Source organism: Cebidichthys violaceus, unplaced genomic scaffold, assembly GCF_023349555.1.
Source record: "Cebidichthys violaceus isolate CVI_PGR_0920_01 unplaced genomic scaffold, fCebVio1.0.p SCAF_15, whole genome shotgun sequence".
NCBI lineage: Eukaryota > Metazoa > Chordata > Actinopteri > Perciformes > Stichaeidae > Cebidichthys > Cebidichthys violaceus.
Window position 1 is genome coordinate 7,190,393 of NW_027176318.1, and position 14,117 is coordinate 7,204,509.

Here is a 14,117-nt window from a genome sequence, read left to right on the forward strand (position 1 = left end):
GGAAAAAAAACAAACAACCCAAAAGCTCTATTCTTTCCACAGAACATATTTCCCACCACTCTCCTGTCACAGCTCGGTCCGTAACTTGAGTCTCTCTGTCAGCAGCGCCCGGTTGTTTCACAGTCTACAACTTGCTAATCAATTACGCGTCAGCTCGCTCCTGATTGGCCCAGCCGTGATATTGTCACGAAGCAACGCGGCGGGGTGGGCAGGGATGATACGGTGGGAGGACTGAATTCAGGAGGTAAAGTCATTTCTTGCTGAAGTGGCTCACTGGTCCTGAGCCGGGAATCTGTTGCAGAATGAACTGCAGGTAGGAAAACATGCATAACGTCACGTTGGTGGCTTTGTTAATAACAGGAACGTTAGGTTTTTTAAGGATTCGATTACACAGTATCGGCAGATTTGGATCTGATTAAACATCTGTTAAACGTGTGATCTGCGTCGATCCGGACCGTCTTTCTTTGCTTGTAGATCATTAGTATGCATTAGTCATTAGTGAATGAAAAACAGTTGAGGAAACCAGTCTGATTTATTTTTGCTCCTGTGAAACTGTTACTGAGTTTAACTGAATATGTTCGTTTATTCATATAGGAGTATATATCCAGTTTTTTTTCATATCAACAAAAGTCAATCAGTCACTGTAATCATCAAATCATGGATCATGTTTCGCATGATTGATTTGCCTGTTAACATATTCACTTCACTTCCCTTCGCTTCACTTTTATGGAAAATTCCACAAAGGATCAAGTTTCTGAATGACTGTGTGACAAAGTGCATTAGTGACAGCAACTGCAGCAGTGGCGATTGGAAGTAGTACTTATTGTGAAGGTGTCTGTGATTGATGTGTGTTGTTCAGGAGTGTGTGCTGTAACCGCTGGTCATCTGAGGAGAGGTTGGATGGGAAAACAGTCATCATCACCGGAGCCAACACTGGTATTGGAAAGGAAACGGCCAGGGACCTGGCAAGAAGAGGTAGCCTACTGCTCAGGCTTGTCTGTCTCTCCCCATCTGCCTCAGTCTATTTCTGGCTTCGCTCATATTATTGTGTACCTGCTTCTTTGGATTTTATCTTCCGCTTTCACTGACTACCAAACTGTGATTTACACATTCCACTCTTTTCCCTGGAATTAAGCACCTCTAATGCGTTGGATTGTTTAAAGCTATAAAGCGTGATCTTTGACTGTGCCCTCACGACCTCCACCAAAGAATCAGCTTTAATCCTACTTGTGTGCTTATCCAATGTGCTGACGCTCTTTATGTTTTGGTGGGACTATGAGGCTGTATTAACTGATTTTGTGAGTTCAGAATACCTTAACTTCTTGCATATTCCAAGAGCGAAATGAAGGGCAGATGGAAGAGAGATATCTAAAATGAACATCTTGCTTCACACTTCACCAATTCTAAATGAAAGAAAAACAAATAGCAGTGATGGAAGACAGACGATGCATTAAGGGGACAGAGGGAGCATTGTGAGGGTCTGCTCCCCTCTGGAGCCAGACAGGCAACAAAGAGAGATTGGAGGGTGTGCACGCACGCACACACACACACACACACACACACACACACACACACACACACACACACACACACACACATGCAGAATGAGTAATTAAAAAGTGGTTCTGCATACGTGATTTTTTTTTTTTTACATTTGTTTGCACTTGAAAGGCTTTGCATGCATCTCCCTCCTTTTTAATCTACCGCTGTGCATTTGTGTGAATTTGTTTCATTTTGTAAATGAAAGGGCAACGAGGAATCTTATATTTGTCCCTTAAAGCATGTTAAAAGATTTTTTAAGTAAAATAAAATGAAGAAATGAAGATAAACACAGAATAATGTGAGGAAAAATGACAAAAGATAGATTGGACAAAAAGAATCATGACTGCCAGAGGAAAATAATAATTATTTGGTCCTCGCTTCTGGATAATTCCCTGTCAAATTACTGGATCATTTTTCAGTAAATTGGATTATACCATGACATGATGACAACATGATTAGATTTGCGAGGATTCATATCAGAAGGTGGGTCCTTGGGGTAATGTATCAGGACAACCACACCAAATCCCATCCTTTTTAATCATGTATTTGTTACTCAATTACCATGTAGACAAAGTAAAATGTATATATTATTGAATCTGAATATACAAAATATGATCAGGTTTGACTTAAGTCATTATTTGCATGTTGTCCTTATTGCATACACTGACATTATTTAAGCCTCAATAACACTGTGTATCATCTGCTGGGTGATCTTTAACTTGACTCATCATAACCTTCCATCCTCACATTTGTTTACTATTGAATTTAATTGAGTGAACTTGGCCACCAGGGAAATGAGGGAACAATTGGGTTTTCTGACATGGGAACAGCAAGGGGAACAAAGACACTGTGATGGGATACAGACACTACGCTCCAACTGATTAATGGCTCTCCTCTTCCATAATTGGTGGGCACAGCAGCTATTTTGTGTGTGATTGTGTGTGTGTGTGTGTGTGTGTGTGTGTGGTGGGGGAGTTGTCTTTCTATTTGTTAGTTTGTGTGGGCATGCATGCATGTTTGTGGGTGACAGAGTGTGTGTGTGTGTGTGTGTGTGTGTGTGTGTGTGTGTGTGTGTGTGTGTGTGTGTGTGTCCTCAAAGCCCCTTTTCTCTGCTCATTAAGGAGAATGCACCGTCATTTACGTCAGAGACGACAATGACACAGTTGAGAGGGTCTTGTGTTCATGAGAGTGGAGCACCTGGCTAAATGAGAGGTTAGAAATCTCAAAAGTACAGATTCACGTACTTCCCCCTTGATTGACGTAGTCAGCTTTGTGTGCTTGCAAATGAGCAATGCATTTGTAGTTTGTAGTTTGGAAGCTTTTAAGCATTTAAACCAGATGTGTGCAGAATATTCAACTTAATATATCACTGTCAAGTTTATATTCAGCTGTAATTAGAGTGCTGAAATAACAGCGATTTCTTGTGTAATGCAAAAGATCTGCTTGCAGCATAACGATGGGGGGCCAGCTCACAGAAACAATGAATTAATTCAAAGTTTAGAGTTCATGTGAGCAGTGTTTCTTCAGACTGTGGGAGGACAGTCGTGTGGCATGAGGAGAACATTATCCTCATCAGTCGTGTGACCTTTGGCCCTTGTTTTTCAGGCGCACGCATCATCATGGCGTGCAGAGACCTGGAGAGGGCAGAGGAGGCCCGAACGGAGATTTTGGAAGACACAGGGAATGAGAATGTGGTCATCAGGAAACTGGATCTCTCTGACACCAAGTCCATTAGAGTGTTTGCTGAGCTCATCAACAAAGGTAGGAAACTGACCACCGATATCTTTACAAATGGCACGGTTTGTGGGTCCATCCCTGGCTCTTCTTGTCCACATGTCTGTGAGCAATGGAGAGAGACTTGAATAACTCCTGATTGTGCTTTGCATAGCAGCTCTTACACCATTGATGCACATGGGTTAATGAGAGGCAAGCTGTAAAAGCACTAAACGCAGTCCACATAACAAACAACCCTTGCATTTTTGCCACTTATTTAACATACTCATGGGAAATTATTACTAACTCTCCCTTTTTCTTTTGTGTTTGTGTGGAATCTTTTCAGAGGAGAAACAAGTGAATATCCTGATAAACAATGCAGGCGTCATGATGTGTCCCTACTCCAAGACTGTTGACGGCTTTGAAATGCAGTTAGGTGTCAATCATTTGGGTAAGTCATAGTGAAAGGCATACAATTCAGGGAAGTGGTTCTGTTGGCTGGGATGTCTATCAGCGAGATAAATAAGCGAGCGACGGCTCAGTCTCGGTAATTGCTGTAACATAAACAGTTGGCAGTCAAATCTTTGAGTGATTTATTAACATGATTACACAGTGATAGAAGGGCTTTTCCTGCTAAAGAAGGATTAAATATTCTAACCCATCTTACATTGTATTAAAAAAGCCATTGGACACATGCACAACCAAGCTGGCCAACATGTCAGCCAGGAAAATGAACCAGAGTTGCTGTTTTCTTCAGCTGTCACTGTTTTCCCTGCATTGACTCATGGCTTCCTTCCTAATTATCTTTGCCTCGGTGGTATTTTTGTCACAGGCTGACAGAGAGAAGAACAGTCTGTGCTCGAACATGGTCACCCACACATATGCGAACACATATGCAGACACACACACACACACACAGTCACAGACACATGCATGCGCACATATATAAATACATAACTTTGCATTTACAAACATCCTTTACATGTGTAAATGTACTTTAAATAACAATAAACTCTCGTTAGGTCAATAGTAAAACAGGAAAAAGAGAAAAATAGCAAAGAAAGCAAACGTTTTTAGGGCAGTGGAATTGTGTATGTGTACCCTGAACGGAAATCCATTTTTGCAAACTTTTCCCAGTGTTTCAGTATGTATACAGTACAAGAGCATCCATCCATTTTTTTTATTTCAACATTGGTGAGGACACACATTAAGTGGGAGTCTGAGGGGAGAAATTGTAAGTGTCAAACACTCATTTCCAGTTCAACCATTTCCTGCATTCTGGTGAGTTTTTATGCACCAATTTAACGTCTTTATTTATGTAAAGGAAAACAAAAGTCAGGCGACTAGTGACGATCAAAAACATGAAAATATAATGGAATATAATGCAGTGATGCTCTCAGGCATTCTGTATTGCTGTCAGATATGTATTGTCCTGTAGATCAACTATTTTCATTTAATGTTATCTCTGATAACGCACTTGTAGCCATGATTTACTCTCCCATTGTCCTTTGTGTCTTTTGTTTGGGGAAGTAACCTCTTTAATTTGCATTTGGCACCTATTCACGTCAATGATGAATTCATTCAGTGGTTTCTAAACATGTTCTGCTTTTGTAGATAAGAATATCAGAATGACTATGGTATGACTTTCAATTACATACTATATTAAGACTTTATTATGGCACACTATACTATGAATCTTGTATTGCTTTTTAATAACTTTTTTAGGGCATACTATAACAACTTTTTATGACTCAGTATACTTTAAGCTTCACGGCATACTACACTATGACTGTTTTGTCATTTTTTGACATACTATACTTTGACATCTTTATTACATAATACACGTTTACTTTTTTTGACATACCATACTATGAGTTTTTATGACCAACTATAGTATGACGGTTTATGACCTACTATACTATGACCTCTCAGTGGGAAGCAAAAACACCGACACAGAGCTACCGGACCGAGGAAAGACAACACACACTTACAGGCAACAGTAGCCTATAATGCTAAAATATGTACTTATGATTGGAACCTATTCTATAATGATTTCACTTGAAATATTACAACTTTTTCTCAGAATGTTTTGACTTAATTAAAGAAAATATTTTAAAGAATATTTTTGAAGAATATTCTTTGAAGAGCGGCTCTAATTCTCCATTATAGTTGACGGACTAGAATTCTGCCTCTTGGTTGATCTTTTTCTCGCTAATTTGCGGCTATATTAGAGCAGAGCTTGCCCTGTTTACTCAGACCTCCCCCAGGACTCCTTCTGCAGCAAAAGCCAGTGTTCTGCAACGCTTCTGCTTCTTTTTGTTTTACATTAGATTACAACATTGCTTTTGAGGTTAGTGTCCCCTACTTTAGCGGACGTATTGATCTAGCGGTTCTTCAAAAATAGAAGTCCTCTGCTACTTTCATGTTGCATTTGGGGGAAGACAAATTCACATGTTCTAAATATTTAGAGGGACGTGTCCCCTGTGTCCCCCCCGAGATCTGGGCTCATGATACATTTGTTGACCACATACAACTTTCCTAAGATAGAGATCTTAACTTTTGACTTTTGAGCATCAATTAACATGTTGTTGACGTCAGGGTTGCTAATGAGCTCATTATCATAGTAAGAGCTACTGTATGTTGACTGAAAAACAACCACTTGTGTCTCCAGCATCACATGGAATCACAAGAACATCACATAGTAAATCTGCAGCAATACCATAATGTTTGCTCTTAAACTTGAATAGAGAGTAAGTAAGCTCATTGCAAGTGACCACAAAGACCACCACAGAGGAAGAAACAGAGGGAAAGAGACACACCCGGGCTCCTAATGTCATTATAGCAACAGTACTGTGAAAAATGAAAATCACTTCAGTGTTAGTGATAAAGAATATTGCTGCAATTTAAAAGATGTGGTTAAAGGACACTTTATAGGAGCTCTAGAAGTTCAGCACTTCAAAATCACAGCACAAGCCAAAAGACCAGAGAAACACAAGAAACACACCAACAGTATAAGGAGTCCAGATAGCTTCTGGTTGGCACCGTGGTGATGCCTCGCAGAAGGGTACAGTTCTATTACCTCTACAGCAGCTCCAACTGTCTCTCTCTCTTTAAAGCCCTTCTTAATTAAAACAAGTAGGTTATGTAGGGCGTTTTATGAGTTTCCAAATCTTTAAGATTTTGGCTGGCAGTGCTATAAGAAAAACACATCACAGTGTAGTGTACTTTGTTTGGGTAGCACAGGACAACGGCCTCTAAGTGTGTGTGTCTCCTGACTTTCCGCAGGTCATTTTCTGTTGACTTACCTGCTGCTGGACCTCATCAAGCGCTCAGCTCCTGCCCGTATCGTCGTCGTGGCATCGGTGGCCCACACTTGGACTGGAATTCGACTGGATGACATCAACAGTGAGAGGAGTTACGATACCATGAAGGCCTATGGGCAGAGCAAACTGGCCAACGTCCTCTTTGCACGCTCACTTGCCAAGCGGTTACAAGGTGAGGTGGTGCAAGCATAAGCACACATCACGAGGGATGGAAGAAAGAATAAGCTGATTACACAATTGGTTGTACATTTTAAATATATATATATATATACACACGCACATACACACACGCATGTACACATGTATGGTGTTGCTGATAGACTTGGCTTGGAAGCTTGATGGATAACTTCTAATGGGAGAATTTATTTCATGTTGCTGAGAAAGATGAATCAGAAAGAAGCATTGTATTTAGTTTTACATAAGAGAAGACTGACGTAACCAAGTCCAAACATACAACCACTTGCACAGTAATTGTCTTTTCTCATTCTCAGGAAGTGCAGCAATTACATAAGATTTGAATTTCATTGGAACTGAGCCATTTTATTGTCTCAATCCATTGTTCTTCCTTTTGCTTAATGGCAGAGAACTGAAAAAAAATGACTTTCATATGACAACCCTGCAGTCTAATGGTTGATTCTGGAGTATAAATATCAAAACTAAGTTCATTAGGATTTTAATTCAAAGATGTACTACATTAAAAAGAAAGAATAATTATAGCAACAAGAAAGAAGCATATTTTGCAAAGAAATATGTGTAAATTATATCAGTGAGCGCAAATGATAAACTTGTGTGCATATGTAAACATAGCATTACGTGTGTAGGTGACTGTATACGTGTTGCAGGTACAGGGGTGAGCGTGTTCTCTCTGCACCCGGGGGTGGTGCAGTCTGACCTGTGGAGACACCAGCACCAATGTATCCAGGTGGCAGTGAAGATCTTCAGGGTTTTCACCAAGACAACACTGGAGGGAGCACAGACCACCATCTACTGTGCCGTGGAGCCAGGCCTGGACAGCCAGAGTGGAGGGTACTTCAGGTACACACAATAGTTCAACAAACCTGCAATTGGTTATACAAGAGCTCTCAGAGTTCAGACTTCATGCTGCACAGTATTACTGCCTGCTGAGTAACAAAAGGATATCCGGTTTGTAGCTGAGGGTTAACATTTTCTTTGTATTCTTATATGAGAAACAAACAGAGATCACAGTGTGTAATGGTCATTCTCTGTCCCGGACAGTGACTGCGCTCCTGCTGGCTGCTCAAGGACGGCTTCTGATGAAGACTTGGCCCAAAAACTGTGGGAGATCAGCTGCAACATGCTTGGCATCACCTGGCAGTGAACAGTGTTAAATGAACTGCATAGTGAAAGGACATTGTATGCTATGTGTCATCTGTTAAAGAGCACTTTTACGCACTTTTATATAGGCATTCATGTAACTGTGGCTGATGTGAAACAGGTGCTTTTTATAACTCAAAGTACAGAACAGTTCAAAAGTCAGAGCTCTGTTGTTTTGTATAAATATCAAAATGACAGTTTTTGTCAAATTGTATTTATCAAAAAAGATTGCATGACAAAACTGTCTTTTTACTGTACTTTTACATGTGGGCATTCTTTGTTTAGACAGTTTTGTATCTTGACTGCAGTCGCTGTTTTATCTCGTTAGCTTGTAAAGATGTTAAAAGGCGTTAGTCAGCAGTCTTGCTTTGGATGAAATATACTCTCTTACATGCTGCAAACGTTGAGTTCCAGTGGTGGTGTGATAGTTTTAGGCACTGATGAAAACAATTTAGCTCTACTCTGCTTCTGAAATCCCTTTTTTCAAAGTAACATTTGAGTGAAATTCTGTACATCGGCGCACACATACAGTATATTGGTTGATGGTTAAAGCACTTGACAGATATGAAGTGGGTCCTGTTCTACTTTTGTAGCACTTACATTATACATTTATTGATCGGTGAAACATGAACTATTGTTTTGAAGTTATGCCCTTTTTCATTGAAATGTTTCATCGGACAGCCTTGTATCATCTGCAATTTCCGTTGCCTTACTGCTAGCCGAAGAAGGAAAAAGCTTAAAATGATGTTAATGTGACGAAATGTACTGTATGTAAAAATTAAACTGCTGGCAAACATATTGCAAAGTTCTGCTTGTTTGTGACTTTTACCTAAGGTTAAGTTAAATTACTGAGTACTGAGTTAGATGTTTCAGGTGCAGTAATGTGACACTGGGATCGATTTAACCTTTGAGAGTTAGCAGAGATTAGGTAAGTTTAGTGTATTAACAATGAGAGAATTAAGGGTCTTAAAGTCTCAGATATGCCACCCAAACAGATGAATGAATTTCAATGTGACTCACTCCATGGTTGATTCATTAAAATGAAATGCAATGTTGAAATCCTGTTGCTCACTTTGCCAAACTGTGTATAGAATGCAGAGGACTGCAGCACACATACTTGTATTTTTCTGGACATGAGTATTACTGTGAGTGAGGAACTTGTTACACTGTATAATTAGTAGATTATGAAACAAAGATCAAGAGAAAATGCCAGGATTCTATTTAAAAACGGTATTTTAATCCAAATCACATGATGGAGTATTTAGTACTAAAGGAATGTGGCATTAGCAAGAGTGGTAACAAGGAGTCAAGGACCAACACTCCCTCCCAGCAGAGGTTGTACTTCCTGCACCAGCTCAAGAAGTTCAACCTGCCTCAACCAAGAACCTGCCTCAACCTGCCTCAAGAGCTGCTGATCCTGTTCTACTCCACCATTGTTAGGGTCTCGACTCTCTCGCAGACAAAGGGAGGCCGCATGTCTCCCACTGCTGCGTCTTTTGTCATTACATTACATTACAGTCATTTAGCAGACGCTTTTATCCAAAGCGACTTACAATTCAGCATCTATCTACACACCGTAGGCACAGCTACGGGAGCAAATTTTGGGGTTAAGTGTCTTGCTCAAGGACACATTGACATGAGACTAGTGGAGCAGGAGCCGGGGATCGAACCGCTGACCCTCTGATTGAAAGACAGCCCTGCTCTCCAATTAGCCACGGTCACCCCAGCAGAGCAGGGACAAAAAATCAGCTGGTCCACGTTAACATCAAATCAAACGATATTTAATAACTACAGAAGCAAAACAGTTACAAAGCAAATACACTATTAATAACAAAACAAACATATCAATTTCATGAAAGTGAGGCCCCGTCCGGGCCACGCGACAGACACTATGTCTACCCCATGGTCAGGAGGAGGTCTGATTCTCTCCTCCGATTTACAGTTCTCTTGTCCTCCCAAAGTTACATTCCTCAGCCTGTCGATCAGCTCAGTGATTGGCTGTAATCTGATAAGCCCCTCCTGGCCTTTGACACCTTTGTCCTGGCAGGTCATCAAATTCCATGTATGCACACGCATACATGGCCAATAAAGCTGATTCTGATTCTGATAAAAGCACAGTAAATAGCGCTCCGTGTTAACATTCAACAAAAATATAATAATATGTGGGAATAGAAAAGTATTTTCTCTCTGTGATCTTTTAAGTCTTTAAATAATTCTCAAATGTGCTTTTCTGTCGGAATAAATCCGGATATCATTGCCAGAGACCATAAGAAAGTGCCTCTGCATTAAAACCTCCTAGCCGGTAGGTGGCAGTGTGGAAAATAATTCAAGCTCAAATAAAAAGGAGAATGAAGACCATACGCATGCGCGTGTTAAGTATACGTCAGCTCTTCTCTACTAACAAGCAGCCCAAAAGCTACGTGGCCCTCATTCCTCTGACTGTCTTATCGTCCCACACGACCTCAGAAACAGGTAAGATAAAAGCTTTTCTATTCAATATTATGTTTTACACAACGCTAATCCACTTACTGCTGTGTATATTTGACTATCATTTGTTTTATTGATTTAATTTCCAGCTAACCGAACGATACGTCGACCTGATAGCCTTTCTTACGATAATGTTAGCTAGCAAGGATGCGTTAACTAACACAACTAACTTCAAAATACGTGTTTCAGTGAGAAGGGCACATATCTTAAAACACACTGGTGAATATTTGATGTGGGGGAAGATAACATAGTGTATATTAACCATTTATAGAGTGATGGGAGTCATGAACGGGTCTGGCTGCTGAAGTCAACGTCAGCAGTCACTTCAAGCTTTAACGTGTTTTCTGTTTGTATCGTGTCTGCAGCTTGAACACCATGGATCAGGTGATGCAGTTCGTTGAGCCCAGCCGGCAGTTCGTCAAAGACTCCATAAGGCTCGTGAAGAGATGCACAAAACCCGACAGAAAAGGTAACGTAAGGTTTATGCTGTTTCCACTGGGCCCAGTCTCTGTTGTGTTGGCAGCAGCGTCCACATTTGCTAAACTGATCTCATCAAAGATCGAGAGATCCAAGGCGCCATATGAGTTGTTTATTTACCTAATAAGGTTATTTGACTTTTGTTGTATTTTGACATTGATTTATTTTTGCCCTCTTTCAGAATTCCAGAAGATTGCCATGGCCACTGCAATTGGGTTTGCCATCATGGGTTTCATTGGCTTCTTCGTCAAACTCATTCACATCCCCATCAACAACATCATTGTGTAAGTAGCAGTAAAACACCACTTACTTGCATGGGGATTGTGTCGTACAATTGATTGTTGGTTATTTTTGGTATAGGTCGTGCGTGTCCCGGCTATCCAAACATTTTATCCCAGTGTCTCAATGATGTCTGTGATCTCTCCTTAGAGGGGGAGACGCCCTGTTCACAATCAAATGCTTTATTGTCTTGATCTACTCACTGTAAAGGTGTTTAAATGAGTCAAACTGGGTATGCAAAAACCCACTGAAAGGAATCGTCTGTCCAGCATGTTTAAGTAGAATTTTACTCTCAATTTAAAAATCACATTTTCTGTATTCTGAAGTATTTGTAGTCCAATACTATCCTGAAAAATGAATCATTTAAACACCACTTATTTACCAGACAACTAGCATGGATACTTTACAGATTAAACTACAGCAAATCTTGGCCTTAACAGCAGCCAAGCAGTCGCACTGGTAGCAGTAATGGTTTTATTTTTGGGCACAGTAGGGGATATATATATATATATATATATATATATATATATATATATATATAAAAATGCAAATACTATTTTATTGTTAGTTTAATAGTGAGAATATACAGTTTTTACTTAAGTGTAGGAGTTGGATTGTCTGTTTTTGGTAGAAAGCTGTGGTAACGGACACACACTAATTGTTTTGGGGGCTAGTTTTCTAAAGCAGTGACTATTTGGTTTGCTCGGCCATTCAAACTGTACTTTACAGCAATGTCCTATTTTGCCTTGTCCAATCATTAACACTGCCTTTCTTGTTTTTCTGTCTAGTGGTGGTTAAGTCCTGGTCAAAAAGAAAACACAAACTTCATTACCGGAGAGGAGACAGAGGTGCAAAGTGTTATTTGGCTGGTGTGATTGAGTGGATGTCATTTTTACATTCTGTGCACAACATTTATATTTCAATGTGTAAATAAAACAAATGGAAACAGACTAGATTTGTCTCGTCTATTCAAGTAGCTTTTCTATCACTATAACATGTATACAACAGTTGTTGTTTTTTTTCTAGAAATATTGTAAAACTGTAATCAAAAGGGACAAATAATTAGAATCTGGTGAATAATATTTCCTCTAGTGCTTAAACAGAAGCCCTGACATCAAAGGCACATCGGTTAGTCTGTGATACGATGCAAGATGTACTTTAGGTTCAGCAATGTCTCTATATCTGCTACATGCTGTCAGCTCGGTCCCTAAACCTTCCCTGAGATCAACATGTTTGTATGGAATAAGGCCTGGGTTCATTTTGAATGTAAGCCTGCATATCCACACTGTTAAAAGAATACAGTAAATATTATCAAAAATGGCCACTATGGTGAGGAATTAAAAATACTTCTCAGCAGTTTTGGTCAGTTTGGAATTTTCTTTATATTCCAACCGAGCTGACCAAGTCTTGATCATTATATCATAGAAACAATTAGGTGAAATTTGGCCATAAGTAATAGTGCTTTCATGTAAAACGTGTGAGTTTGCCATAACTCGGTAGTAGTTGCATGTTCTTAGCAGTCAAATGTGGCCCGAGGAGAAGGGGCTTCTTCTGTGTCAGTGCCCGTCCTCACAGATGCCCATGCTCCAGAGCAGGGGCTGGTCCGTTGTCACGGTTACAGGCTTTTTGGGGTTTCCAGGGACAACGGGTTCATAGGTGTTGGAGGTGCTTACTAGCTTCCCAAACTGCAGGACCTGGTTATCTGGACAGAGGAGACAGACACGTGATTAAATGCAGACGTAATGAGGTTCTACTGCTCTTAATGGCTACTTTAAATAGTGTAGTTCAATTATTCAATGAGTGAAAGTAGCTTCTTGTTGTTCCGTGTGACTAGTTATCTTATAATCATGCACTCTGCCATCTGTATTTTCTGTTATTTGACTATTAATAATGCAGCTACATGTCAAAGCCTTGTTAGAGGGGATGTGGTCTGGAGCGATTTGTGTCTCTGGATAACCAAAGCGAGGCGGAGCACGTGACTTCGCTTTATGTCTGAGCAAAGAAATTTGGGCCGAGCGAAGCAGTCCCCGGCCAAAAGGGTTCACAGCCAAAACCGCACACATTCACAAAGGCTATTATGCCAAGGCCACTGAGCATACTCCCGCTTTATGGTTCCTGAAGTGCTAACAAATCCTCTCAGAGAGAATCCCTCAGCGGCCTGAACAGGGAAGGTGACCGCTGAGTCAAATACGGCTTTTTGTTTGCTTCCCTTTGCCAGCAGAGAGTAAAGGAGAGAGAACTCAACTTTTATGAGAGGAACATTTTAAATAAAGATACAATATTTTTTTTTATACATTTCAACCACATGAGCGCAGAATATCTACCCCTAAGTAATCTCACTATTAAGACCTAATGCTTTAACGGCTAAACCGTACAAGCAATTGATGAGATGTGAGCTTCCATTTCATAATTGCATTTTCTTTGTGCTCCATTGCTGCCGTCTCACTAAGGGACACAATCTGTTTACTCTCGGTTTAACAAATTCAATATGAACAAACAAAATGTGGCGATTTGCTTTACATGAAGCTGAAAATAACTGCATGAATGTTGTAAAAGGTGAACTGAAAGTGATTTGCCTGAACGGACACCGAGCCAACACTGACATCAAGTGGTCTAACCAGGAAGCTCAGGAGTGAGGGGGCGTCACATTCTACCAGCGAGAGACCATCACTCACTCACAGAGTGCTTTGTATTTGATCAACTGGTAAAGATAGCCCTCTTAACATTTACACAAATGGATATCTCTAACTCTCATGTAGAATATGAAAGTTTTTTTGTGAGGAATGTATTCATGCAAAATAATGAACCCTGAAGGACAGTAACAAAACCATTAAGCCGTGCTTCAGCAGGCCCGAATGGCAGAAATAGAAATCTGCGCGTCACCTTTTCCCATTAACAGTTACATTTATTCACGCAACATTTGCTCTGAACAAGTTGAGCTGACTAACACCCTGAGAGTGG

The 14,117-nt window shown here is 40.2% G+C and overlaps 3 protein-coding genes across 7 annotated transcripts in view; 2 read left to right on the forward strand and 1 right to left on the reverse strand.

Annotated features, from left to right (window-relative positions):
- The first annotated feature begins 205 nt into the window (after nucleotides 1-205).
- zgc:112332 (uncharacterized protein LOC553712 homolog) lies at nucleotides 206-8,915 on the forward strand. Its single transcript, XM_068709753.1, has 7 exons — nucleotides 206-313; nucleotides 860-975; nucleotides 3,148-3,303; nucleotides 3,602-3,706; nucleotides 6,541-6,750; nucleotides 7,421-7,613; nucleotides 7,815-8,915. Exons 1-7 carry the CDS (start codon nucleotides 303-305, stop codon nucleotides 7,915-7,917), a joined length of 894 nt encoding a protein of 297 aa, XP_068565854.1. The 5' UTR covers nucleotides 206-302; the 3' UTR covers nucleotides 7,918-8,915.
- A 1,361-nt stretch (nucleotides 8,916-10,276) lies between these two features.
- sec61g (SEC61 translocon subunit gamma) lies at nucleotides 10,277-12,106 on the forward strand. Its single transcript, XM_068709760.1, has 4 exons — nucleotides 10,277-10,385; nucleotides 10,766-10,869; nucleotides 11,059-11,161; nucleotides 11,945-12,106. The coding sequence occupies exons 2-4, from the start codon at nucleotides 10,776-10,778 to the stop codon at nucleotides 11,952-11,954; spliced, it is 207 nt and encodes a 68-aa protein (XP_068565861.1). The 5' UTR covers nucleotides 10,277-10,385; nucleotides 10,766-10,775; the 3' UTR covers nucleotides 11,955-12,106.
- The window catches only part of tpk1 (thiamin pyrophosphokinase 1), a 60,501-nt gene continuing 58,368 nt past the window's right edge, over nucleotides 11,985-14,117 (reverse strand). For all 5 annotated transcript variants that reach the window (XM_068709758.1, XM_068709756.1, XM_068709754.1 and 2 more), the window contains one exon: nucleotides 11,985-12,858. In XM_068709758.1, the coding sequence (XP_068565859.1) occupies nucleotides 12,713-12,858 (146 nt within the window). In that variant the 3' untranslated portion in view covers nucleotides 11,985-12,712. The remainder of the gene's footprint in view (nucleotides 12,859-14,117) is intronic.